General features: G+C 48.3%; 3 protein-coding genes across 5 annotated transcripts; all 3 read right to left on the bottom strand.

Annotated features, from left to right (window-relative positions):
• Positions 1-1,748: 1,748 nt before the first annotated feature.
• On the bottom strand, positions 1,749-7,045 carry LOC122683025 (serine protease 44-like). Of its 3 annotated transcripts, none has more exons than XM_043886504.1 (6): positions 6,721-7,045; positions 6,422-6,592; positions 6,034-6,193; positions 5,189-5,445; positions 4,146-4,303; positions 1,749-2,622 (listed from the first exon to the last, which is right to left on the bottom strand). In XM_043886504.1, the coding sequence occupies exons 1-6, from the start codon at positions 6,821-6,823 to the stop codon at positions 2,386-2,388; spliced, it is 1,086 nt and encodes a 361-aa protein (XP_043742439.1). In that variant the 5' UTR covers positions 6,824-7,045; the 3' UTR covers positions 1,749-2,385. The 3 variants fall into 3 exon arrangements, with proteins under 3 accessions (XP_043742439.1, XP_043742438.1, XP_043742441.1); XM_043886503.1 differs by having other exon boundaries at positions 1,749-2,272; XM_043886506.1 differs by lacking the exons at positions 1,749-2,622; positions 4,146-4,303 and having other exon boundaries at positions 4,476-5,273.
• Positions 7,046-9,813: 2,768 nt separating this feature from the next.
• Positions 9,814-12,549, bottom strand: LOC122682694 (serine protease 44-like). The gene is made up of 5 exons (XM_043885697.1): positions 12,303-12,549; positions 11,874-12,033; positions 11,243-11,505; positions 10,368-10,528; positions 9,814-9,882 (listed from the first exon to the last, which is right to left on the bottom strand). The coding sequence occupies exons 1-5, from the start codon at positions 12,547-12,549 to the stop codon at positions 9,814-9,816; spliced, it is 900 nt and encodes a 299-aa protein (XP_043741632.1).
• Positions 12,550-19,492: 6,943 nt separating this feature from the next.
• LOC122683027 (serine protease 44-like) lies at positions 19,493-23,782 on the bottom strand. The gene is made up of 6 exons (XM_043886511.1): positions 23,698-23,782; positions 23,304-23,492; positions 22,894-23,053; positions 22,263-22,525; positions 21,674-21,831; positions 19,493-20,039 (listed from the first exon to the last, which is right to left on the bottom strand). Exons 1-6 carry the CDS (start codon positions 23,777-23,779, stop codon positions 19,986-19,988), a joined length of 906 nt encoding a protein of 301 aa, XP_043742446.1. The 5' UTR covers positions 23,780-23,782; the 3' UTR covers positions 19,493-19,985.
• Positions 23,783-26,102: the final 2,320 nt, after the last annotated feature.

Genomic DNA, 26,102 nt, shown 5'->3' with positions numbered 1-26,102 from the left:
CCAGTCCCTAAGAAAGGCAATGCCAAAGAATGCTTAAACTACTGCACAATTGCACTCATCTCACACGCTAGCAAAGTAATGCTCAAAATTCTCCAAGCCAGGCTTCAACAATATGTGAACCATGAACTTCCAGATGTTCAAGCTGGTTTTAGAAAAGGCAGAGGAAAAAAGAAAAAAGAAAAGAAAAGGCAGAGGAACCAAAGATCAAATTGCCAACATCCGCTGGATCATCGAAAAAGCAAGAGAGTTCCAGAAAAACATCTATTTCTGCTTTAATTTCTGCTTTATTGACTATGCCAAAGCCTTTGACTGTGTGGATCACAATAAACTGTGGAAAATTCTGAAAGAGATGGGAATAGCAGACCACCTGACCTTCCTCTTGAGAAATCCGTATTCAGGTCAGGAAGCAACAGTTAGAATTGGACATGGAACAACAGACTGGTTCCAGATAGGAAAAGGAGTACATCAAGGCTATATATTGTCACCGTGCTTATTTAACTTATATGCAGAGTACATCATGAGAAACGCTGGGCTGGATGAAGCACAAGCTGGAATCAAGATTGCTGGGAGAAATATCAATAACCTCAGATATGCAGATGACACCACCCTTATGGCAGAAAGTAAAGAACTGAAGAGCCTCCTGATGAAAGTGAAAAAGGAGAGTGAAAAGGTTGGCTTAAAGCTCAACATTCAGAAAACAAAGATCATGGCATCCAGTCCCACTTCATGGCAAATAGATGGAGAAACAGTGGAAGCAGTGGCAGACTTTATTCTTTGGGGCTCCAAAATCACTGCAAATGGTGACTGCAGCCATGAAATAAAAAGACACTTACTCCTTGGAAGAAAAGTTACAACTAACCTAGACAGCATATTAAAAAGCAGAGACATTACTTTGCCAACAAAGGTCTGTCTAGTCAAGGCTATGGTTTTTCCAGTAGTCAGGTATGGATGTGAGAGTTGGACTATAAAGAAAGCTGAGCGCCAAAGAGTTGATTCTTTTGAACTGTGGTGTTGGAGAAGACTCTTGAGAGTCCCTTGGACTGCAAGGAGATCCAACCAGTCTATCCTAAAGAAAATCAGTCCTGAATGTTCATTGGAAGAACTGATGTTGAAGCTGAAACTCCAATACTTTAGCCACCTGGTGCAAAGAGCTGACTCATTTGAAAAGACCCTGATGCTGGGAACGATTGAAGGTGAGAGGAGAAGGGGATGATAGAGGATGAGATGGCTGGATGGCATCACCGACTCAAAGGACACAAGTTTGAGGAAACTCCGGGAGCTGGTAATAGACAGGGAGGCGTGGCATGCTGTGGTCCATGGGGTCTCAAAGAGTCGGACACGACTGAGCAACTGAACTGAACTGAACTGATGGGAATGCAGACCTTTGGTGATAAAGTGGAAGTAAGCAGCAAGCAGAAGCAGGGGAGGAGGAATAATATTACTCATGCCCCTGCTTGAGTAAGTTTTACTCCCAGTTCTGGTCTCTCTTGATTCTCTAGTCTAAGCTATAAAGGCTATGAAATTAGGGTACAAAGCTCCCCACAGACATGCTGGTAAGTATAATAGGAGTACAGGGAGCAGGAACCTGCTAAATAAAACCATTCCTAGACTCATCAATGAGTAGGTGTGGACTCACCTCCCCCTCAAGGGCTTAATGAGAACCATGAATAGTTTCTTAGCCAAATGAGAAGCTAGTTTTCTACAGAGAATGTCATATGCAACCCCACAACTGCAAGGAGAGAAGAGCATCAGAACACAAAAGAACAAACATTTATTCAGCTGACATCAGAAATCTCCATACTCCATAACTGCCTCAACACAACTTGGGATGAGCCTGGATGTGGCCGCTGGAGCATTGAGAAGGGGGTTCCAAGACTGAGTTGCCCCAGGAGGATTTGTGTGGCAGGGGATGGGGACTGGGATCTGCAGTGGGCAGCAGGGGACCTTCTGCCAACCCAGACAACTGAGTTAGAAGTGGACATGATGAGGCCTCCTCAGTCTCTCCTAACAATCACCACGCAGACTGGTTTGATAAAGTGTCAGGTCTAATGCTGTCGCACTGTTGATGATGTCTCTTCTTTGTTAGAGGATGCCCAGATGTAGATAAAGAATCATGAAGCATCACCTGGCAAGTTGCTGTCCATCCAGCTGGAATGGTTTCACCCACTCCTTCCCGGCAGGCAGAGCACAGCGAAGGGGTAGGCATGGGCAATGCCGGTGCCTGGAACAGCAGACTAGGAAACTTCCAGGGTTCCTTCCTTGCTGCCACTCTCTGTCATGTGGATCCACAGGGTCAGTGGATCCCAAATGGAATGGAGGAAATGGCACTGAGTAGTAGTGGGAGGTCAGAGACTCAGAAATAGGGGGGAACGTGGACCACCGTGATCACAGGGTCACTAGGGTGCCCAGGGGCAACACCAGAGACAGTGACAGGACAAAGAATCCAGCTGAGGCACAAGAGGACACCTTAATGATGTGATCAACGATCCAGTCCTTGTACGAGCTAACTTCTGTGTAAACTACAGGCAATTCACTGCGACCACAGGCAACGCCCCAACTCACAATCCCCACCTGGACCCAGGTGTCATTAAACTCACAGACCAGGGGACCCCCAGAATCTCCCTGGAGGAAAAAAAAAAAAGAAACAAGAATGGAAGGGGATCATCATCAAAAAAGGCTGACCTCTAGCAAGGCACTAGGGACCTTGCAAGTGTCACCAAGGTCCTTCCCCAGGTACCTAGCAGGCCCAGGTTTCCTTGAAAGACATTTGAGAGCTGAATACTTTAACATCATCTGAGAAATACTACTGCTCCTCAGGTGCTCAGGAACCCACAGGAGCTATAAGGCCAGTAAGCCCTGGACATCAGTCCTGCCGAAATATACTCAAATTCTCCTTCAATGCCTGTAACCCTCCCCTGCCCCTGCCCCTCTCCAAACCTCCCGTTACCCAGCAACTAAAGGGGCATCCCCTGGCACTGTGAGTAGCTTCCAGAGCCCTTCTCGGGCTCTAAGGCCAGAATCTATTCCACTGCTCAGTCCTGGGCCTTCCCCAGCTGTGAAACTCTCTATCATTCCAGCAAGGGGGCTCCAGAGTCCTCACCTCTGGAGTCACCCAAACTCTCTCCCCGCCCTAAACCCACACATCCAACTACATCCTCTACCGGCGGCCCCTCTCTCCAGACACATCCAGGCTTGCTGAACCCCCAGCTGACACACACACTGCACTCCCTTCCTCCACTCTGTTCTGGTAGACCCCTCACTAACCAGCTCATCATAAACCCAGAGTCCTCCTCAAGCACTCCCTCACCCCCATCCTCACATGTAGTCGGTCACCACGAAGTGGTGACACAATCTCAAATACAACCCCTTTACGCACCCCCACCAGCCCAGGTCCCGCCTGGGGCTCAGCACCATTGCCCACATGATGAAAACCAAACTCCTGGCCCACGGGCCTGCCTGGACAGAACTAAGAAACGCAGCTCTGCACCCCAGCCACACATTCTGACTCCAGCCCCTACTCTGGCCACACCGGCCTCCTCATTGCTCCAGACCTGAAACCCACTCCCGAAACAAGCCCAGTGCTTCAGACCTGGAGCCTCGGACTCACTGCTCCCTCTCCCACCAGTGATGTTCTCCTCTTGCCAGAATCCAGACCCTCATCCTCTGAGACCTGTCCCCTGTCCCCTGCTCAGGAAGGCTGCTCGGGGCAGAGGGGAGGCTGTGGGCCCAGGGCTCCTACAGGCACTCCCAGGGGGACCTGGAACTTATGTCTCTGGAGGGCCCACATCTGTATAATAAGATGTAGAAGTCTAGGTGGCAGGGTTGTGAGCTGGGAAACTGAGCTCACGTGGGTAAATGCTCACACTGGCACAGGAAGTGCAAATAGAAAGAACTCAGTTACAGGAACTACATGATTATCATCACCCCTAACTTCACCACACCCTGGCAACACCCCCAGGATGGGACAGCTGCTCCCTACTGGAGGAACAGGCCAGGCTTGCTAGAGGTGTCTTGAGGGGTTCTCCCCTGAATCTCCTTAAGTAAAGGCTGAAAGAGGAGGCAGGAAATAACCCAGGCCCTGCTACTGAGGAATGAGTAAACTGCACAGCCTCAATACAGAGCTGACAAGGGACCCATCAACTCACCTTGCAGGGGCTTTTAAGATCTTCGTGATAGCCACAGATCATCCCTTTTCGAACTAACATGCGACGATATCCTAACTCTGTCTGCAATTTCGCATTACAAAACGTGTGGCGAAGAAGGATTTGGTCAGTCTCCTGAAGATTTTCTGGCAGCACTCTGGCTACAGAAAGACAACTCAGAAATAAAACGTTTGCTTGAGTAGAATAGAACGGGACCCCCAGGTCTCATTCTGAGTCTTTTTTGTTTGTTTGAGTTTTTTGGCTGCACTGTGCAGCATGCAGGATCTTAACTCCCTAACCATGGATCAAACCTGCAACCCCTGGAGTGGAAGCGTGGGGTCTTAACCACTGGACTGCAAGGAAGTCCCACATTCTGGGTCTTGATCAATGCATTCACACTCCTTTCTTCTAACAGAAGGAAGGACAGTGGGTTTTGTCCCATTTAACACAGAAGGACCTGAGGCCAACTGCTGACATGGGGAGCAGACAAGGTAACAAGCAAAGCCAAGTCAGAAGGAGGAACATATCAGGACACAGAGACAAGGCTTCTTCTAAGGCCTGATACAAAAGCGAATGTCGTCACTCTGAGCATCAGCAGTAGCAGGGACAGGTGTCTATACAGGGCAGGGTCACAGACTCCGGGACAGGCAGTGCCCACGGGTACCAACCCAGCCTCCTCCCACATAGGAGGCCTTACAGACTCACCAACAGGGCTGCTCTGGCTAGACCTACATCCCAGGCACAAGAAGCTCCCTCCCCACCTGGCAGGTAATTCCAGAGCAGGACAGCTCTGACTGGCAGATACCTCATCATACTGGAGCTGAAGTCTGCCCTGGAAAGAACCCACCATACCGGGACCCACGCCCCCAGGTCTAACATAACAGGAGGAATCCCTACTGCACACTTCAGTCACTCCCAGGCAGCCTCCGCTCCACCTCCTCCCTTGCCCACCTGTAGAGAACCAGCCTCCCTGTCCTTCCCCTCAGCCTGCAGGCCAACCCCAGGGCACCAGACTTCCCCCTCAGATCCTGCCCTGCCAGTCTCACCATCTGCCGTCTGTCGGCCCCATCCAGTCACCCAGCACCGTGTCCCAGCTTCCGCTTCAAAATTCTTTTCAGGGAGACACACTGGCTGGATGAATGCAGAATAATTCACAGAGTGGGCCAGCAGAACAAGGGCAATGTCATTACTCAAAGTTCTAACATCATAAAAGCTATGGCAAACGATGTCTTGAACTGGAATGGCCATTCCCGATTGGGGATGTAACAATACGCTTCCCATCCGCACTGTATATTCCTCAAAGCTGTGGAAAGAGAACATGCCCCTCACAGAGATGTTGCAGGGGCTACACTCCTCCCCCCCACCCCTTCCAGGTTCTTCTCATCCTGATCCCATCTCCTACAACAGCCATCAGGGCTTTCCAGGTTGCTCAGCAGTAAAGAATCTGCCTGCCAATGCAAGAGACATAAGAGACTCGGATTTGATCCCCAGGTCTGGAAGATTCCCTGGAGGAGCACGTGGATACCCACTCCAGTATGCTTGCCTGGAGAATCTACGGACAGATGAGTCTGCTAGGCTACAGTGCATAGGGCCACACAGAGTCGGATATGACTGAAGTGACTTAGCATACATGACAGCCTTTTTCTCCCTCTAAACCACATCCCCTTGCAGACCCCTAAGCACTGGAGTCAGTGGTCTCCAACTGAGGTCCCACAACCACTGGAGCAGAACCTGGGATCTTGGTAGAAATGCAAAACTCATGTAGCACTCACAGTGAACACAAACTAGGGGCTGTGGCCTCTTCTTCAGACGAAGAAGAGGAAAGGGGCAGGAATGGCTCCACTTCACACAGCCTGAGCAGCAGGCCAAGCCCAGAACTGAAAACACTCACCCAAATATGCAGTGCGCTGCAGTCAGAATCCACTGCGGGGCAATGAGGGAGCCTCCGCACACGTGTTCATTGTTGATCCGCAGGCTCACTTGCCAGGGCCACTTTCTCTCTGGGGCTGGCATCCCACCAATTATCCTCATTTTCCGATGGCCACATGCTCCTTGGCTCAGTAAAAAGAGGGGCTGGAGGTGAAGCTGCTGCCTCCCTTCTAATACCTCCACCACCTTCCACCTCCACCACCACTATCTGCATCTGCGCCCCACCCCCCTCAAGGCTGAGGTAGAGACAGGTTTCCTCTCAAACCCACCAGGATAGTCAGGCAGCCAGGAATGTGCTGCCTCTAGTTCCCAGGCGGGCCTGTAGAGCCCTGTGCAGAAAGAAGCAGTACCTTGTACAAACCGCTCTCCAAAGGGAGGAGGGGTCTGCAGAACAGCCGCTGGGGGTGTAGGCAGCCCTGGAGCTGTTGGAACCTCCTCAGATTTCAGGTGTTCCGGAGCTGAGGGGGCCTCTGCGATTGCGCGGCTCACTGCAGAATCCTGCTGGGGTCTGGCACCCTCACCTGAAAAAAGGAGCGGCCTGGAGCGCGGCCCGTCAGCACCGGCCTCTGCCCAGGGCACCATCCCCAGCTCCCGCTTCCGCCCCCCAGCCCCCAGCCCCCAGCCCTAGTCCAGCAGTCAGCCTAGCCACCTCCAGTCCTTGCCGGCCCTGTCTCCCAGAGCTGTGGCCGAAGGAACAAGAGCCAGACCAGAAGGCCTAGGGAGCCGCCGCGGGGAACTCCTGGAGACGCCATGGCCGCCTCTACCGCCTCCGGGCTCTGCGGCGCCCCCTTGTGGGGTCTACGCGCCTGCCCTCCTGTTGGAGGGAGCACACAGTCAGGACCGGCGGCTTCAACATCTTCACTTTCTGCTTCTTCAGCCGTGCTTCTTCAATCCAGACTGGTTGTGGTTTTAAGGCCCTTGAACTCGTAGTTAAATTCTCCACGTTAAAATAGAGATATCAGGAATTAGATGCCTCAGCGTGATCTAAACACTGGAGACTTAAAAAAAAAAAAAGAAAAAAAATGTGATCTGCCCAATGAAACATAAAAGAAAAACAAAAAGTATGATAAATAGAAAAACACAGGACAAAATGGCAGTTTCCAGCCCGAATATAATAGCATCTGCAATAAGCGTGAATGAGTTGAACATACCAAACAACAACTTTCAAACTGGAGGAAAAGGCAAGGTCCAGAAGTAGATCACTGAAGATGGAAATTTACACAAAGAGATACCGATACCTGGAAAATAAAGAGAGAGAAAGCGGAATGCCAGGACACAGTGGTGCAAAAGAAACAAAAAAAGCTGGGATAACATTTTAACATTTGATTATTAAATGAGAGCATAAAGAGAAGACTGTAAGGGACAGAGGGAGTTAGATACATAAGAAGATACATAAGAAACAGCCTTTAAAAGGTGAAGCACAGGGGACCAGTTATGGGAAACTGGAACGTTATAATTCCCTCGTGATTTCCCTTTTAAAGGATGGCCGTTCACTAGGGTTTTGACTTTGTTTCAGAAATATGGGATTTTTTAAAATTGATTTTAATATTATTGATATGTGGCTCGTGAACAGAATGTGTATCACACAGATTCCCTGAGATTACTGATTTTCCATAGGCTCTTTTAATTTATTTAACTGTGCTGTGTTTAGTTGTGGCACACATGATCTTTTTAGCTGCAAAAGATAGGATCTATGGAGAAGGAAATGGCAACCCACTCCAGTACTCTTGCCTGGAAAATTCCATGGATGGAGGAGCCTGGTAGGCTACAGTCCATGGGGTCGCCAAGAATTGGACACGATTGAGTGACTTCACTTCACTTAAGTTATACCATAGTTTATGACACAGTGGCGGAAGGAGAGAGTGGGACGAATTGAGAGAACAGCATGGAAACACATACCTCACCATGTGAAAAACAGATAGCAAATGAGAATTGGCTGTGTGACACAGGGAGCTCAACCCAGTGCTCTGTGACAACCTAGAGGGATGGGATGAGATGGGAGATGGGACCCGGGGTTCAGGAGGGAGGGGACATGTGTACACCTGTGGCTGATTCGTGGTGATGTGTGGCAGAGGCCAACACGATATTATAGAACAACTGTCCTTCAACAATTGTATTTTGTTCTGTATTTCTCAATATTGTATAATTACAATCTTCAATAATTATTAGTTACTCAAGAACAGTTATGAGTATTGTTCAATTGTCATCACCAATATAATGATACTCAGAGGTATTCTTTCTGTAAAACTTTATAAGTAATAAAAAAATTTAAAAAATAGTGAAAAAAGAAACTACTATACAAAAGATAAAAGTACCCAATCACTCCTATCTTCATCCAAGTCATTTTCTACTTAATGTTTTATCTTACCATTTCTTAATGTGTTGTTTTAAATTATATCTACTGTTAAAACTAAATCTTACAATGTCCTGCTATTGCCTTTATAATAAAAATTGTCACAACTTCAAACTAAAAAAAAAAAAAAGATAGGATCTAGTTACTGACCAGGGAACAAACACAGGCTCCCCCCCCCCCCCCAACTCCCGCCACATTGGGAATGCAGAATCTTAAAATTGGACCACCAGGGAAGTCCCTCCTTAGGCTTTTATTCTGCAAGTTCCCTGAGCATTCAATAAGAATAAGTGTTCTCTGTCGGTAGTTGTAAAATTCTTCATAGCACTGTTAGGTCTAGATGATAAATTGTGAGAGGCAACTCCTCTGTGTTTTTGCTTAATTTTGCCTACATAACTTGTCACCTTCCTGAGAGGAGCATATAAGAAGCTCCAGTTTGCACTGCCTAACACATCATACTTGTAACCAAGTACACAGGCTCCTCATCTCCCACTTTTTAGAGAGTAATGGATGCCATGAAAACTCCCCCAGTTAAATGGGAAACTAGTTTCCTAATATGCTATATGTAACACCACAAACTTCAGGAGAGCATGGCTTCAGAACATACAAGAGACTCTCCAAACATTTATTAGTTTCATACCTGAAATTTCCACTCTCCTAAATGCTGAGTGGTGAGTGCAGATGTCGCCACTGCAGCACTGGGAAGGTGGTTCCAAGTTGACCCACGAGGGTTTGTGCGGCTCAGAGCCTGCACGCTCACAGAGTGATCTGCACTGGGAAGCGGAGGACCTTCTCCCAACCCAGACAAGTGAGTCAGAGATGGAAATGACGAGGCCTCCTCCCTCCCAACAATCATCAGGTGGACTGGTCTGATAAAGTGTCAGGTCTAACCCTGCTTCACCGGCGACAATGGAAAAATGTTCTCCAAGACTCGTGCGGCATCCTGACGCATCACTGGGCAGGTCCCTGTCCATCCAGCTGGGATGGTTTCACCCAGTCCTTCCTGGCAAGCAGACCACAGCCTACAGATAGGCCTGGATGAGGCAGGTTCCTGGAGCAGCAGGCAGGCACAATTTCAGTCTCCACTTGCTGCCACTCTGTCTTATGGATCTCCACAGGATCAGTGGATCCCAAATGGATTTGAGGACAGGGTATTGAGTAGGAGTGGGATCTCAGAGGCAGGGCTAATGTGAGACTCAGAAACAGGAATGGCAGGGGCCAGGGTGATCACAGGGTTGCCAGGATGCCCAGAGGCAGCAACAGACACAGTAGTAAAATAAGGAGTCCAGAGTCCAGACCCGATGCTCGACTCATTCTTGCAATGATCCAATCCATGTAGAAACTAACATCTGTGTACACTGCAGGCACTTCTTTCAAACCACAGCGATCACCCTAGCTCACAATCCCCACCTGGACCCATGATCTATGAAACTGACAGACCAGGGGACCTCCAGAATCTCTCTGGAGGAAAAAAAAGAAACAAAAGAATGGAGGGGACAATCTTCATACCAGGTTGCCAACTAGGAAAGTACTGGGGAGACAGGCACCAAGGTCCTTGCCCAGGCCCAGGTTTCTGGGAATGAGATTTGAGAGCTGAACATTTTACCATCATCTGAGAAATACTACTCCATCCCAGGTGCTCAGGAACCCATAGGAGCTATAAGGCCAGTAAGCCCTGGACATTGGTCCTGCAGGGATATACTCAAATTATCGTCATCACCCCCACTTTGCTGCACCCTGGCAGCACCCCAGGATGGGAGGGCTGCTCCCTCTTGGAGGAACAGGCCAGGCCAGCTCGCAGATGTCTTGAGGGGTTCTCTACTGAATCTCCTAAAGCAAAGGCTGAAAAACAAGGTGGGAGGTAACCCAGGCCCTGCTACTAGGGAATGAGGAAACTTTCAGGGGACAATCTCAATACAGAGGTGGCAAGGGACCCATCAACTCACCTTACAGGGACCTTCGCTCTTTATGTTCTGGGCACAGACCATCCCTTTTTGAACCTGATCTCCTGATTTATTTGATGTTTTCTCGACCATCTCAGCACATTGCTTTAGGGAAATAATGAGTTGCTCAGCTTCCTGAAGTTTAGGTGACACTGAAGTTGGGTCTAAGAGACAATTCAGGAGTAACAGAATCTGCATGAGTGGAACAGGGCAGGGTCATTCAGATCCCACGGTGGGTCTTGATCAGGGCATTCACACTCCTTCCCTCTTAAAGAAGGAAGGACAATGGGTTCTGTTCCATTTGACACAGAAGGACCTGAGGCCAACTGCTGACACAGGGAGCAGATGAAGAAAGAAGCAAAGCCAAGTCAGAAGGAGGAACGTTTCAGGACACAAAGAGACAAGGCTTCTTCCAAGTCCTGATACAAAAGCAAGTGTCGTCACTCTGAGTATCAGCAATAGCAGGGACAGGTGTCTGGACAGGGCGGGGTCACAGACTCCGGGACAGGCAGTGCCCACGGGTACCAACCCAGCCTCCTCCCAGGACTGCTCTGGCTAGACCTACATCCCAGGCACAAGAAGCTCCCTCCCCACCTGGCAGGTAATTCCAGAGCAGGACAGCTCTGACTGGCAGACAGCTCATCATCCTGGAGCTGAAGTCTGCCCTGGAGAGGACCCACCATACCGGGACCCATGCCCCCAGGTCTAACGTAATAGGAGGAATCCCTCCTGTACACTTCAGTCACTCCCAGGCAGCCTCCTCTCCACCTCCTCCCTTGCCACCTGTAGAGAACCAGCCTCCCTGTCCCTCCCTTCAGCCTGCAGGCCAATCCCAGGGCACCAGACTTCCCCCCTCAGATCCTGCCAGCCAGTCTCACCAAATTCTAAAGTTCGGCCCCATCCAGTTATCCAGCACTGTGTCCCAGGTCTCACTTCAAAGTTCTTCTCAGGGAGACACACTGGCTGAATGCACGCAGAATAATTCACAGAGTGGGCCAGCTGAAGAAGGGCAATGTCATTAGGGGTAAGGTTCCAATCAAAATCCTTATGTGAACTGATGTGTTTAACTGGAACATCCACTGTAGTTTTGCAGCGTGAATATAAATATGTGGCTCCCATCTTCACCGTAAGGTTTCGATAGCTGGTGGGAAGACAATATGCCTTCCCAGAGATGGAGAGTCTACATGCCCCTCCACCCCTTCCAGGTTCTTCCCAGACTGTTCCCATCTCCCATACCAGCCATCAGCCTTTTTCTCCCTGTAAACCACATCCCCTCCTCACCCCTAACCACCGGAGTCAGTGATTCTCCCAGTGAGGTCCCAGGACCACAGAGTAGCACCCGGAATCTTGTCAGAAATGCAAGACTCATGTTTCACTCAGAGTGAACACATATTAGGAGCTATGGCTTCATTATCAGGTAAAGAAAGGAAAGCTCAGGTAGGGGGATGTGAACGGCTCAGTCTCCTGTAACCCAAGCAACAGGCCAAGCCCACTGCACCAGATACTTACTGTTCTACACAGTGAGCTGCCGTCAGCACCCACTGTGGGGCACTAAGGGAACCTCCGCATCTGTGGCGATCGTTGAACTGCAGGCTGACCTGCCAGGGCCACTTTCTTTCTGGGGCTGGCTTTCCACCAATTACCCCCAAAATCCGACTGCCACAGGCTCCTTGGCTCAGTAAAGGGGACTGTGGTGAAGCTGCTGTCTCCATTCCACCTTCTCCATCACCTCCACTTCCTCCACCGCCTCCAACACCAACACCACTTCCAAGTCCACCTCCCCCACCCGTGCCTCCCAAAGCAGAGCCAGGTTTCCTCTCAAATTATCCAGAGTGGTATAACCCCGCAACCCACCCCACCCCTCCTCCCCCACCCTGGGCCAGGACATGATCCCAGGTGGCCTCCAAGCGCAAGCACAGCCCTGTACAGGGGCAGTACCTAGAGGAGGCAGCCCTTCCCATACAGGGGTCTGGCTGGATCCCACGGTCTCCTTCGCTGTGGGTGTGGGTGGCACAGGGGCAACGGCGGGTACTGGAACCTGCAGGGATTTCAGGTGCCCTGAAGCTGATGATGATGCCTCTGAGGTTGCCATGCTCATTGCACAATCCTCCTTGGGTCTGGCACCCTCACCTGGGAACATGAGAATCCAGTTAGAGAAGCAGCTGGCCACGGCAAGGACCCTCATCACCGGCTTCTTCCCAGGAAACCGTCTCATCTCCAAACCCAAATTCCTAACCCCCACCCCGGAACCCCACCTCCCAGTCCCCAATACCTACCCACGCCCCCTGTGAGCAACCCCCACCCTCAGCACCGCGCAAGCAGACTAGCCCATCCCGTCCAATCCCTGCCTGCCGTGGTCTCCCTGAGTTGAGGCCAAAGGACCAGGAGCCGGACCAGGAAGCGCAGGGAGCCTCCGCCCCTGCGGGTGTCGCTCGGCGAAGCCAAGGGCACCTCTAACCGCCTCCGCGCTCTGCGGCGCCCCATTTCCGCACCTGGCCTCCGGTTGCCGGAACACAGGGCTAGGGCCAAACCCCAAGGCTGCTCCTCCAATATCTTCACTTCCTTCTTCCTCAGCCATGCGCATTAATCTATTCTGGTAGTGTTCTTAAGGCCCTTGACTTACGATTAATTTTCCATCTTAAAGGAGAGATATTCTGGGTTAGATACCTTAGCGTGATCTAAACACAGGAGCCCTTTAAAAAAGAAAAGAAAAACAAACACACAGATGCAATCTGTCCAATGAAACGTAGAAGAAAATCAAAAGAAACAAGGTAAATAGAAAGTGCGGAAGAGATGGCAGTTTTGAGCCTGAATATAGTAGCATCTGCAGTAAGGGTGAATGAGTTGAACATACCAGACAACGTAACTTTCAAATGGGAGGAAAAGCCAAGATCCAGAAATAGACTCTCTGAAGAGACAAACTTACACAAAGAGATGCACACACGTGGGAAATAAAGGAATAGAAAGGGAAATGCCAGGTCACACTGGTGCAAAACAAACAAAAGCTGATATAGCAACATGGTCATTAGATCATAGCGTTTAAAGCAAAAATGATACAAGGGACACAGGGCGTTATGTACAGTAAGACCAAGACATAAAGGATAGGATACAATGACAGCCTTTAAAACGGAAAGCAAACGGGACCAATTTACGGGAAACAGGGACTTCTTATACACTCCTCTTAGGAAGCTGACAATTTATGTAGGCAAAATTAGCAAAAATATAGACTACTTGACTCTCATAACTCATCATCTAGACCTAACCCTATGATGAATTTTACAACTACTGAGAGAGAACACTCTTACTTAACACATAGGGAACTTTCAGAATCAAGGCCCTAAGGAGAATCAATAATCCCAAGGAGCCAATGTGATACACCTTCTCTTCATGAGCCACACATCAGTAACATTAAAACCAACTTTAAAAAATACTCTATTCCTGAAGAAAAGAAAGCAAAAACTCTAGATAAAGGTACAGCTTTAAAAATTAGGAAATCATGAAGGAAATTTGACATTTTAGAGATCAATGCCAATGAAAGCATTACCTGTGAAATTGTATATGATACAGCCACAGTGAACTTCCAGATGGTCAAGCTGGATTTAGAAAAGGCAGAGGAACCAGAGATCAAATTGCCAACATCTGTTGGATCATAGAAAAAGCAAGAGAATTCCAGAAAAACATCTACTTCTCCTTCATTGACTACACTAAAGCCTTTGGCTGTGTAGATCACAACAAACTGTGGAACATTCTTAAAGAGATGGGAAAACCAGACCACCTTACCACCTTACCCTACTTATTTCTTACTTCTTGAGAAATTTGTATGCAGGTCAAGAAGCAACAGTTAGAACTGGACATGAAACAACAGACTGGTTCCAAATTGTGAAAGGAGTATGTCAAGGCTATATATTGTCATCCTGATTACTTAACTTATAGGCAGAGTACATCATGCAAAATGCCAGACTGGATGAAGCACAAGCTAGAATCAAGACTGCCGGGAGAAACATCAATAACCTCAGATACGCAGATGATACCACCCTTATGGCAGAAAGTGAAGAGGAACTAGAGTCTCTTGATGAAAGTGAAAGAGGAGAGTGAAAAAACTGACTTAAAACTCAACATTTAAAAAATGAATATCACGGCATCCGGTCCCATCACTTCATGGTAAACAGATGGAGAAACAATGGAAACAGTGATAGACTTTATTTTCTTGGGCTCCAAAATACTGCAGATGGTGTCTGTGGCCATGAAATTAAAAGACGCTTGCTCCTTGGAAGAAAAGCTATGACCAACCCAGACAGCATATTAAAAAGCAGAGACATGTCTTTGCCAACAAAGATCCATCTAGTCAAAGCTATGGTTTTTCCAGTAGTTGTGTATGGATTTGAGAGTTGGACTATAAAGAAAGCTGAGCACGAAAGAATTGATGCTTTTGAACTGTGGTGTTGGAGAAGACTCTCGAGAGTCCCTTGGACTGCAAGGAGATCCAACCAGTCCATCCTAAAGGAGGTCAGTCCTGAATATTCATTGCAAGAACTGATGCTGAAGCTGAAACTCCAGAGATCAATGAGGGCATCCCCTTGAATGCTGGGCTGGGAAGCTACCCGAAGCCAGACAAACAACCTCTTGAGAAAATTCAAATCAGAATGCCTGCAGGCCACAGGGGACCAAGAATAGTGCCTGGTCCATCTGCCAGACTGGAAAAACTCAAGACTCACAGAACATTCCCTGGGGTATTTAGGAAGGTCTTGCCTCAGCAACAGGGAATAGTCTCTACACTGAGAATCACTCCAGGCCTGCTAAAAAAGGTAAAAACAAGACCTGAGAACATCAATTTCCAAGAAATTTGACTGCATCCCAAAATAAAGTCCAAGAATATTTCTAAGAAAATATCAAACACCATTGTAAAGGTCACAATGTCTGGTATCTGCTCACCTAAAACCCACATTCAAGAAGCCACCTATCATGGGATTAATCAAACAATCATAATTAACCCAGAACTGACACAAATGTTAAATGCACAGGCAAGAACAGTAGCACAGCCACTAGAACCGAGTCCTACATACACAATTAAACTTTAGGTAGACATGCTGAAGATGTAAAAGGAGTCCAGTTAGACTCTAGATATGAAAATTTGCAGGTATAAGATGAAAAAGGTACACTGATGATGGGTATAACACTATAATAAACGGTTAGAAGAACTGATTGGGCAACTCAAAGATGGACAATTTTATTAAAAACAATTTCATAATGAAACACTGAAACGAGAGCATAAAGTGCACTGTAAGCTGGGGACAAATACATGTGTGACTGAACTTCCAAAGTATAGCAGGGCAGAAGGATCAAAAGTAGTCAAAGAAATAATGCTACATATTTTCCAATCTGGTGAGAACCATAACTCCAGAGAGCTTACAACATGCTCCCTGAACACGAAAAAAAAAGAAACATGAAGACAAGAAGGTCAATGTACGATTAAGCAAATTGCTCAAAACAAATGAAAAAGTAAGAGGAAAAAGATAAAAATGACAGGACACAGAAACAGTGGAAGCAATGTCCTTCAGTTGAAGTCACCGAAGATGTTGCTGGGCATTGTTTCAGCTCTCATACGGTAAAGAGATGTCCGAATCCTAGACTACTCAGGACCATATTTTTGCATTTCTGTGCTATTGGCTGGTGATGTCACTGTTTGAAAAGGCCCTGCCCATATCACTGGAGTGCTGTCAGGGCCCCTGAGGGCTCCAGCCTGGGATGGACACTGCAGAGAAAACAGATGGGTCAGGTCACCTCCACACAGGTATGATCTACACTGCTGCTGGCCACAAGTTCGATGACACTGAATCAATGGAGTGTATTAAATAAAGTGCTTTTAAGCAAAAAGAAACATAAAATAAGGTCGCATATTTATCACTCAGTGAAAATGCTGTGATCAGAGGTTCCCAGAAGTCTAATCCTGCATTTGCCTGAGAAGCAACTCTTCAGAGGTGGCTAATTCAGCGCTCAGAGCTGCTTCATAGAACGTATCACCACAAGAAACCTGACGATTTTGGCCATGAGGTCTTAGGGTGGTTTGTGCCCCAGCAATATGTAAGTAAAACACTTACCGAAAATCAGATTGTCCTACCTTGGCCTGGCCAAGGGTCCTAGATCAGTCCCCTGGAAATACACTTTGAGACAGATCTGTATGCCAGGGTTTGTTGAGGAGTGCTCTGGGGAGGATTCACACCTGGAAGGGAGCAAGTGAGGCAGAACTGGGCAATAGGAGAAGCTTAGCAGTCATGGGATTGCAACTGAGGTCTCAGCTGATCCTCAAGATACCCTTCCATGTTATCCTAAAAGGAGGCAAGGAGGCTGGGCCTTCACATTCCTGCTTGACACACATTTCACATGAGCTACCTGCTGCGAAAGCGTGTCATCTTGAGTGAAGCTCCCTCACTTGCCAGTGAGGGAGCTAAACCGTATTCACAGATGCTGGAGAACAGGTGTGACTTAGCAGAAATGCCACACTTCACCACTGAGCTCCTGAGTCCTTTGGACATGATCCTAAGATCCTTGTCATTTGGAGACCTTGCTCACCATCTGGTGTGACAGGATATTTCAGGGTGAATACACACACTTCCTGGCCCACTCCTGGACATTACTCAAGCCATTTCTCCAAGAAGCCCTGGTTTCTGTGGGTAGAAAATTATTATTTCAAACCACAATTTGGGCATTAGAAACAAACATTGGCATGCCTCACTACTCCTTACGACTGGAAATTCGCAGCATTTTGTATTGGGTTTTGTGTCCTTGTCCTTTGAAGTCCAATATTTTTACTAGAACTCATTTCCTACCTGTCAATTCCTCCTCTTCTTGTGCTATCTAGCTCTTTCAGTTCAGTTCAGCTTACTTGCTCAGTCGTGTCCAACTCTTTGCAACCCCATGGACTGCAGCACGCCAGGCTTTCCTGTCCATCACCAACTCCTGGAGCTTGCTCAAACTCATGTCCATTAAGTTGGTGATGCCATCCTACCATCTCATCTTCTCTCCACCCTTCTCCTCCTGCCTTCAATCTTCCCCAGTATCAAGGTCTTTTCCAGGGAGTCAATTCTTTGCATCAGGGGGCCAAAGTATTGGAGTTTCAGGTTCAGCACCAGTCCTTCCAATGAATATTCAGGACTGATTTCCTTTAGGATGGACTGGTTGGATCTCCTTGCAGTCCAAGGGACTCTCAAGAGTCTTCTCCAACACCACAGTTCAAAAGCATCAATTCTTTGGTGCTCAGCTTTCTTTATAGTCCAGCTCTCACATCCATACATGACTACTGGAAAAACCATAGCTCTGACTCGACAGACTGCTGTTGGCAAATTACTGCCTCTGCTCTTTAATATGCTGTCTAGGTTGGTCATAGCTTTTCTTCCAATGAGCAAGCTCTTTCAGAAGGTGGTTCTATCCAGTCCCCAACCCCTGACCTAAGGGTCATCCTAATGACCACCTCTTCCCTCCCACCTGAGCCCCACATCTTATTTCTGCTCAGAGCCTACTCCCTGATTCACAACAGAAAGTCCGTGTATGTTTGCCAAAAAGGGTAAAAATGACTCCCATTACACTGGAAGTTGCTGCTCTCATTTCTGAGAGGCCATGCCTGACGTTTCTAGGACCTAGAGGCTGATGCTCAATATCGGAGTTACTTGAAATGAAATCCCTTGCACACCACAGGAAGAACATTCTACTATCAGCAAACAAAGTGCACCCACACTGAGGCTGTAGACTTCCCAGGGCTTGGGACTTCTCCTCCAGCAGGGGCTGTAACAGCTGCTTCCCATGTGGGATTTTCCCTCTTTGAAAAGACAACCGGGGAAGGAAAAGGGGGGCAGAGGCCCTGAGGGAAAGGAGTAAGGTGACAGAGGAGACGTCAGTATTCACTTTCCATTCACTCACTCACTCACATTGCTCCATCTGAAACCTGGAGCTGGGAGGGGGAAGACTGAGGAGGAAGACACAGAGTCTCTTAAGCTTGGGCACAAAATGTCACCCAGAGGAAACCAGAGCAGGGAACCTGCCCAGGGCCACCAGAGTCAGGGGAGCCCAGGAGAAACCACATTTCACAGCCCACAGTCGTCCACAGGAGACACTCTGGGGAGGACCCAGTGCTCATATTGAGTCTCAGCCAATGTGGAGGCAGAGAATGGGAAATGAGGAGCCACACTGACAATCCCAGCAACAGAACGTCACTGGAAAGAACAGGGGAGCTTGTTCTGAAAGAAAGCTGCATGTGAGAATGGTATGGAACAGCCAGACTCAGACCTCCGAGTCCACTCGACTGTCCATTTCTGCAAATAACAGTACTAGAATATAACTGTGTGTACCCGATCACGTCGGACTCTCTGCAACCCAATGGGCTGTAGCTGCCAGGCTCCTCTGTCCATGGGATTTCCCAGGCAAGAATACTGGAGTGGGTTGCCATTTCCTACTCCAGGGGAATCTTCCCAACCCATGATCTAACCTGCATCTCCTGCACTGGCAGGCGGATTCTTTAGCAATGAGACACCTGGGAAGCCCAGGGTTCCTCTGAGGTCCACTTATATCTGGAAGCTTGAACACAGACCAAGGAAGGATGGGTGGACAGGATGCAGAGCCTGGGGAAAGATCAGCAGCCAGTCCAGGTGACTATGGGCCCCTAGGTCTGCTGATTGAGATGCCGCACACACGCACACAGAGCCAGACCCTCCATCCTAAGCCTGGGAGAACTCAGCTCTTTGCGTTCAGGGTGTCCTGTCACCAGGACCACAGGGTCTTCTCCAGGCATGTCCCTCACAGGCAGCATGAGAGGTACAAGGCTGTGTGAGTGGGCCACGCCCTCATCTCTGCCTTCCTGCCTCCAGGCTCCCGTCCAACCTCAGTTCCAACAGCCCCACTTGGAGCGATGCTGACGCCTACAAGAGGAGCACTAATGCCTAACAGAGGCCGCTGGACCCACTGCCTAAGACACCATCAGACTTCCATCCTGGTAGACAGGCTCCTCATCTCCCATTTTCTAGAGAGTAATGGACACCATGAAAGGTCCCTCAGCTAAATGGGAAACTAGTTCTCTATAGCATGTTATATGCAACCCCACAACCTTCAGAAGAGCAGAGCTTCACAACACATAAGAGACTAAGCATTTATTGAGTTGACATCAGAAATCTCCACCCTCCTTAATGTCTCAACACAACTTGGGGTGAGCCTGGATGTGGCCACTGGAGCACTGGGAAGAGGGTTCCAAGACTGAGTTGCCCCAGGAAGGCTTGTGTGGCAGAAGCTGGATGGATCTACATCGGGAAGCAGGGGACCTTTCGCCAACCCAGACTACTGAGTCACATGCGGACGTGGTGAGGCCTCGTTCTCTCCCAACAATCACCATGTTTACTGATATGATAAAGTGTCAGACAATGCTGCTGCTAGGGATGATGTGAAGATGTTCTCCAAGATGTGGATGAAGCATCCTGAAGCATCACCTTGGCAGGTCACTGTCCATCCAGCTGGGATGTTTTCACCCACTCCTTCCCAGCAGACAAAGTGCGGCCATGGTGTAGCATGAATGAGGAAGGTTCCTGAAGTAGTGGGGCTGGGAAACTTCCAGAGTTCATTACCGCTGCCAACTCTCTGTCATGTGGATCTCCACAGGTCCAGTGGATCCCAAATGGATTTGAGGAAACAGCACTGAGTAGGAATGGGAGGGAAGAGGCAGTACTAGCGTGAGACTCAGAAACAGGAGGGGGAGTGGACCAGGGTGATCACAGGGTCACCACGGTGCTCAGGGCCAACACCAGACACACCAGTGGGATAAAGAATCCTCCTGAATCCAGAATAGAAGCCTGATTCATTGTACGATAAACCCAATCCTTGTAGAATCTAATGTCTGTGTAAATTACAGGCACTTCTTTCAAAGCACAGTGAACACCCCAGCTCACAATCCCCATCTGGATCCATTTGTCATTAAACTGACAGACCAGGGGACCCCCAGAATCTCCCTGGAGAAAAAAAAGAGACAAAGAAACACAGGAATGAAGAGGGATCATCATCGGAATGGGCTGATAGTTCGCAAGGTCCTGGGAAGACAGGCACCAAGGTCTTTCCTCAGGGACCCACCAGGCCCAGGATTCCTTGAATGACATTTGAGAGCTGAACACTTTACCATCATCTGAGAAACACTATTCCTTCCCAGGTGCTCAGGAACCTACAGGAGCTATAAGGCCAGGAAGCCCTGAACATCAGTCCTGCCGGGATATGTGCAAATTCTTCAGTGCCTGTAACCCTCCTCTGCCCCTGCCTCTCTCCAAATCTCCCACCACCCAGCAACTAAATGGGCATCCCCTAGTACTGTGAGTAGCTTCCAGAGCCTTTCTCAGGCTCTAAGGCCAGAGTCTATTCCACTGGTCAGTCCTGGACCTTCCCAGCTGTGAAATTCTCTATCATTCCAGCAAGGGGGGCTCCAGAGTCCTCCAGAGTCCTCTACCCTGAAATCTCTCCCAGTCCCAACTCGACACATTCACCTACCTCCTCTACCAGTGGCCCCTCTCTCCAAACACATCCAGACTTGCAAAACCCCCAGCTCACACACACACTGCACATCAAGGAGTGAGGTACACTGCTTGATGTTCCCCAACACTGTTCTGGTGGCCCACAGGCCTGCCTGGACAGGACCAAAAAACACAGCCCCACAGCCCACACATTCTGACTCCAGCCCCTACTCTGGCCACACCGGCCTCCTCATTGCTCCAGACCTGAAACCCATTCCCGAAACATGCCCAGTGCTTCAGACCTGGAGCCTCGGACTCACTGCTCCCTCTCCCACCAGTGATGTTCTCCTCTTGCCAGAATCCAGACCCTCATCCTCTGAGACCTGTCCCCTGATCAGGAAGGCTGCTCAGGTCACAGGGGAGGCTGTGGGCCCAGGGCTCCTACAGGCACTCCCAGGGGGACCTGGAACTTATGTCTTTGCAGGTACCACATCTGTATAATAAGACGTATAATGTCTACGTGGCAACGTTGTGAGCTGGATGACTGAGCTAACTGGCACAGGAAGTGCAAATAGAAAGAACTCAGTTATAGGAACTACATGATCATCATCACCCCCAACTTCACCACACCTTGGCAACACCCCCAGGATGGGACAGCTGCTCCCTATTGGAGGAACAGGCCAGGCTTGCTAGAGGTGTCTTGAGGGGTTCTCCCCTGAATCTCCTTAAGTAAAGGCTGAAAGAGGAGGTAGGAAATAACCCAGGCCCTGCTACTGAGGAATGAGTAAACTGCACAGCCTCAATACAGAAATGACAAGGGACCCATCAACTCACCTTGCAGGGACCTCCACTGTTTTCATGATAACCACAGATCATTCCTTTACCAACTACCTTGGGAAATGGATTTGTCTGTTTCTTGACCATCCTACTACATTTCGTGTAGTGAAGAATGAGTTGCTCAGTCTCCTGAAGAGTAGGTGATTGTGATGGCTCTACAGAGAGACATTCAGTAATAAGTGGATCTGTATGAGTAGGACAGGGCAGGGTCCCCCAGATCCCACAGTGGGTCTTGATCAGGGCATTCACAGTCTTTTCCTCTTAGAAAAGGAAGGACAGTGACTTTTGTCCCATTTAACACAGAAGGACCTGAGGCCAACTGCTGACATGGGGAGCAGACAAGGTAACAAGCAAAGCCAAGTCAGAAGGAGGAACGTTTCAGGACACAAAGAGACAAGGCTTCTTCCAAGGCCTGATACAAAAGCAAGTGTCGTCACTCTTGAGTATCAGCAATAGCAGTGATGGGTGTCTGTACAGGGCAGGGTCACAGACTCTGAGACAGGCAGTGCCCATGGGCTCCCTTCAGCCTGCAGGCCAACCCCAGGGCACCAGACATCCCCCCTCAGATCCTGCCAGCCAGTCTCACCAAATTGTAAAGTTCGGCCCCATCCAGTCGCCCAGCACAGTGTCCCAGCTTTCACTTCAAAATCCTCTCCAGGGAGGCACACTGGCTGGATGTACGCAGAATAATTCACAGAGAGGGCCAGCAGAGCAAGGGCGATGTCATGCCTCATAGTGTGAGAATTATAGTAGCTATAGCAAATGACGTCTTCAACTGGAATGACCACTGCATTTGGGGAATTCGACTGTAACAATGTGTCTCCTAGCCGCACTGTATATTCCTCATAGCTGTGGGAAGACAACAAGCCCCTCACAGGGATGCTGGAGGGGCCACACTCCCCTCCATCCCTTCCAGGTTCTTCCCAGCCTGTTCCCATCTCCCACCAGCCATCAGCCTTTTCCTCCCTCTAAACCACATCCCCTCCTCATCCCTAACCACTGGAGTCAGTGATTCTCCGAGTGAGGTCCCAGGACCACAGAACAGCACCCGGGATCTTGGTAGAAATCCAAGACTCATCTTTCACTCAGAGTGAATACAAACTCGAGGCTGTGGCCTCATTTTAAGGTAAAGAACAGAGAGACTGGGTAGGGGCTCAGGTAGGGGGCAGGCCTGGCTCCTTGTCAAGGCAGCCCAAGCCCACCACCCTGAAACTTACCCACTTACACAGTGAGCTGCCGTCAGCACCCAACGTGGCGCAATGAGGGTACCTCCGCATTTGTGGACATTGTTGATCTGCAGGCTCACCTGCCAAGGCCACTTTCTCTCTGGGGCTGGCACTCCGCCAACTATCCTCATAACCCGATGGCCACATGTTCCTGGGCTCAGTAAAAAGAAGGACTGGAGGTGAAGCTGCTGCCCACCTTCTAACACCGCCACAGCGTCCGCCACGTCCACCTCCTCCACCTCCTCTAACATCACCGACGCCACGTCCACCCCGCTTCAGGGCAGAGGCAGGCTTGCTCTCAATTCTGCCAGGACAGCCTGACCCTTCAGCACCCCGGCAGCCAGGCAGTATGCCTCAGGGGATCCCAGGCAGGCCTATGCCGTCCTGCACAGAAGCGGTACCTTCAGGAGGCAGCGGTTCAAAAGCAGGAGTCTGTGCAGGTTTCCAAGTCGCCCCCACTGGAGTTATGGGAGGCACGGGAGATACCGCGTGTGCTGAAACATTCACGGGTTTCGAGTGTCCTGAAGTTGAGGGGGCCCCCTGCAACGTGGGGCTCATTGTAGAAGCCTGCTTGGGTCCGTCACCCTCACCTGGGGAAGATGAAAGAACAATGCGAAGAGGAGCTGACCAGAATGCACCCCACCCATCCCTGGGCTCTTGGCATGGCACCCGGCTCACCCTCAAACCCCACCTCCCATCCCCCATGACCCACCCGCCGAATCCCATGACCCACCCCCACCCCAGACGAGGAGCCCAAGACCAGTCTCCTCTCATTCCTGCCCACCCGGGCCTCACCGAGAAGAGGCTGAAAGACAAGGAGCCAGACCAGGAGGCCCAAGGAGCCGCCGCCACAGCGGGGGCCACCTGGGGCCGCCATGGACGCTTCTGCTCGCCTCTGCGCTCTGCAGCGCCCCCTCGCGGAGGCTCCGCGCCTGCCCTCCTGCTGGCGGGATCACATGGCCAGACCCGGGTACGAATCCCAGACAGGCTCCTCCAAGATCTTCCCCTCCAGCTTATTCAACAAAGACCTATTCTAACTCGTGTTCTTAAGACTCCTGAACATATAATTGAGTTCTTCGCCTTAGAGATATTCTGGATTCTATCCCTCAGCGTGATATAACCACAGGAACCCTTTAAAAAAAGAAAGAAAAGAAAAGCAATCTGCCCAATGAATGATTTAAAGATTAAAAAAAAGAAGAAGAAGAAAGTATGGTAAATAGAAAATACAGGGGGAAACAGCAGTTTTGAGTCTGCATATAGTAGCATCTGCAATACATGTGAATGAGTAAAACATACCAGACAACAAAAGGACTTTCATATTGGAGGAAAACGCAAGGTCCAGAAATAGACTCTCTGAAGAGACAAACTTATACAAAGAGATGCAGACACATGGAAAATAAAGGAATAGAAAGGGAAATGCCAAGTCACACTGGTGCAAGAAGAAAAAAAAAAAAAGCTAGGAGTAACAATTTGGTTATTAGATGAAGCATTTCAGGCAAAGGTTGTATAAGGGGCAACGGGAATTACAGTAAGAACAAGACATGAAGAGGAGGATGCAACGACAAGCCTTTAAAAGGTAAAGCATATGAGACCAACTTATGGGAACTGGGGCTTCTTATATACTACTCTTGGGAAGCTGACAACATACATAGGCAAAATTAAGCAAATATATAGACTATTTGACTCTCCCAACTCATCACCTAGACCTAACTGCACCATGATGAATTTTACAACTACCAACAGAGAACTCTCATTCTTATTGAACACATAGAGAACTTTCAGAATCAAGGCCCTCAAGAAAATCAATAATCTCAAGGAATCAATGTGTTGATTCTGTTCATGAGCCACACATCAATAACATAAAAATCAACTTGAAAAAAAAAAAATACTCTTCCTGAAACAAAGCCAAAACTCTAGATAATGGTCCTCCTTTAAAAATTAGGAAATTATTTTTTAAAAAATTAGGAAATCATGAGGGAAATTTGACATTTTGAGGATCCATACCAAGGAAAGCATTACCTATGAAATTGCATGTGATACAGCCATAGTAGTCCAAGAAAGGAATTTATAGCCATGACTATATCAGAAAACAAAGACAACTGATAACAAATGAGCTAACTCAACTAAAAATGGGGAAAGAACCATAGAGTAAACTCAATGAAAAAGTTTGGGAGAAAGGAGGAAATAATGAAAAACAGGAACAGGAAAAAATTAAATAGAGAAAAATTACAGAGAAGACTGACACAATCTGAACTCTGTTCTTTGAAAAGCCCAATAAGAGACAACATTTTAGAAAACAAGAGAAAAAACATATTACAAAATGAAAAAAGGGAAGCAACTTAAGCATATGTTTAATCCTTAAAGAATACTACTAAATGCTTCTGTGAACTCTCCTATGGCCAAGAGAGACCAATAGGCATTGCCCTTCCTGCCTCAAAAAGCCAAAAAATGACAAAAATATGAAACAACCCTTTTCAAGACACTGGACACCAGGCCACAAAAGACGACTGCTGATTGAGTGAGTGAGCCCTCCACTGCCTCTGCTGACTGCCTGAGACAGTTTCAAGGCTGCCCTGCAGACAGACAGTGGGGAGAATTTCCAAGGAATTTAACTGCATCCCAAAATAAAGCCCAAGAATATTTCTAGGAAAATATCAAACACCAGGAAAAGGTCACAATGTCTGGTATCTAATCACCTAATACTCACCACTCAAGGAGCAAGAAAATACAACCCATCAAGGCAATAGTCAATCAATCACAACAAACCCAGAAGTGACCCAAACGTTAAATGCACAGGCAAGAATAGTAAAACAGCCACTAGGACTGAGGCCTACATACACACTCAAACATTAGGTAGACATGCTAAAGATGTAAGGGGACTCCATCAAACTCTAGATATAAAAGCCTGCATGTGTGAGGTGAAAAACATACACTCTGATGGGATTAACACCATAATAAACATTTAGAAGGAGCCATTAACGAAATCAAGGGCATGACAATTAAAAAAAAAATCTCAAATGAAACACCAGTAAGAAAGCATAAAGAAACAGAGCACTGTGAGCTGGGGACTAATATATGGGTCACCGAACTTCCAAAGTGTTTCAAGACAGAAGAGACAAAAATATTGTAAGAAAAAATAGCAAATACTCTCCAAAAGTGATAAAAGCTGTAACTCCAGAGATCTAAAAAGCTCAATGAAC

The sequence above is a fragment of the Cervus elaphus genome, chromosome 24, assembly GCF_910594005.1.
Source record: "Cervus elaphus chromosome 24, mCerEla1.1, whole genome shotgun sequence".
Classification (NCBI taxonomy): domain Eukaryota; kingdom Metazoa; phylum Chordata; class Mammalia; order Artiodactyla; family Cervidae; genus Cervus; species Cervus elaphus.
The sequence above is the reverse complement of the archived record's forward strand: the minus strand, read 5'-3'. Positions and strand labels throughout refer to the sequence as shown.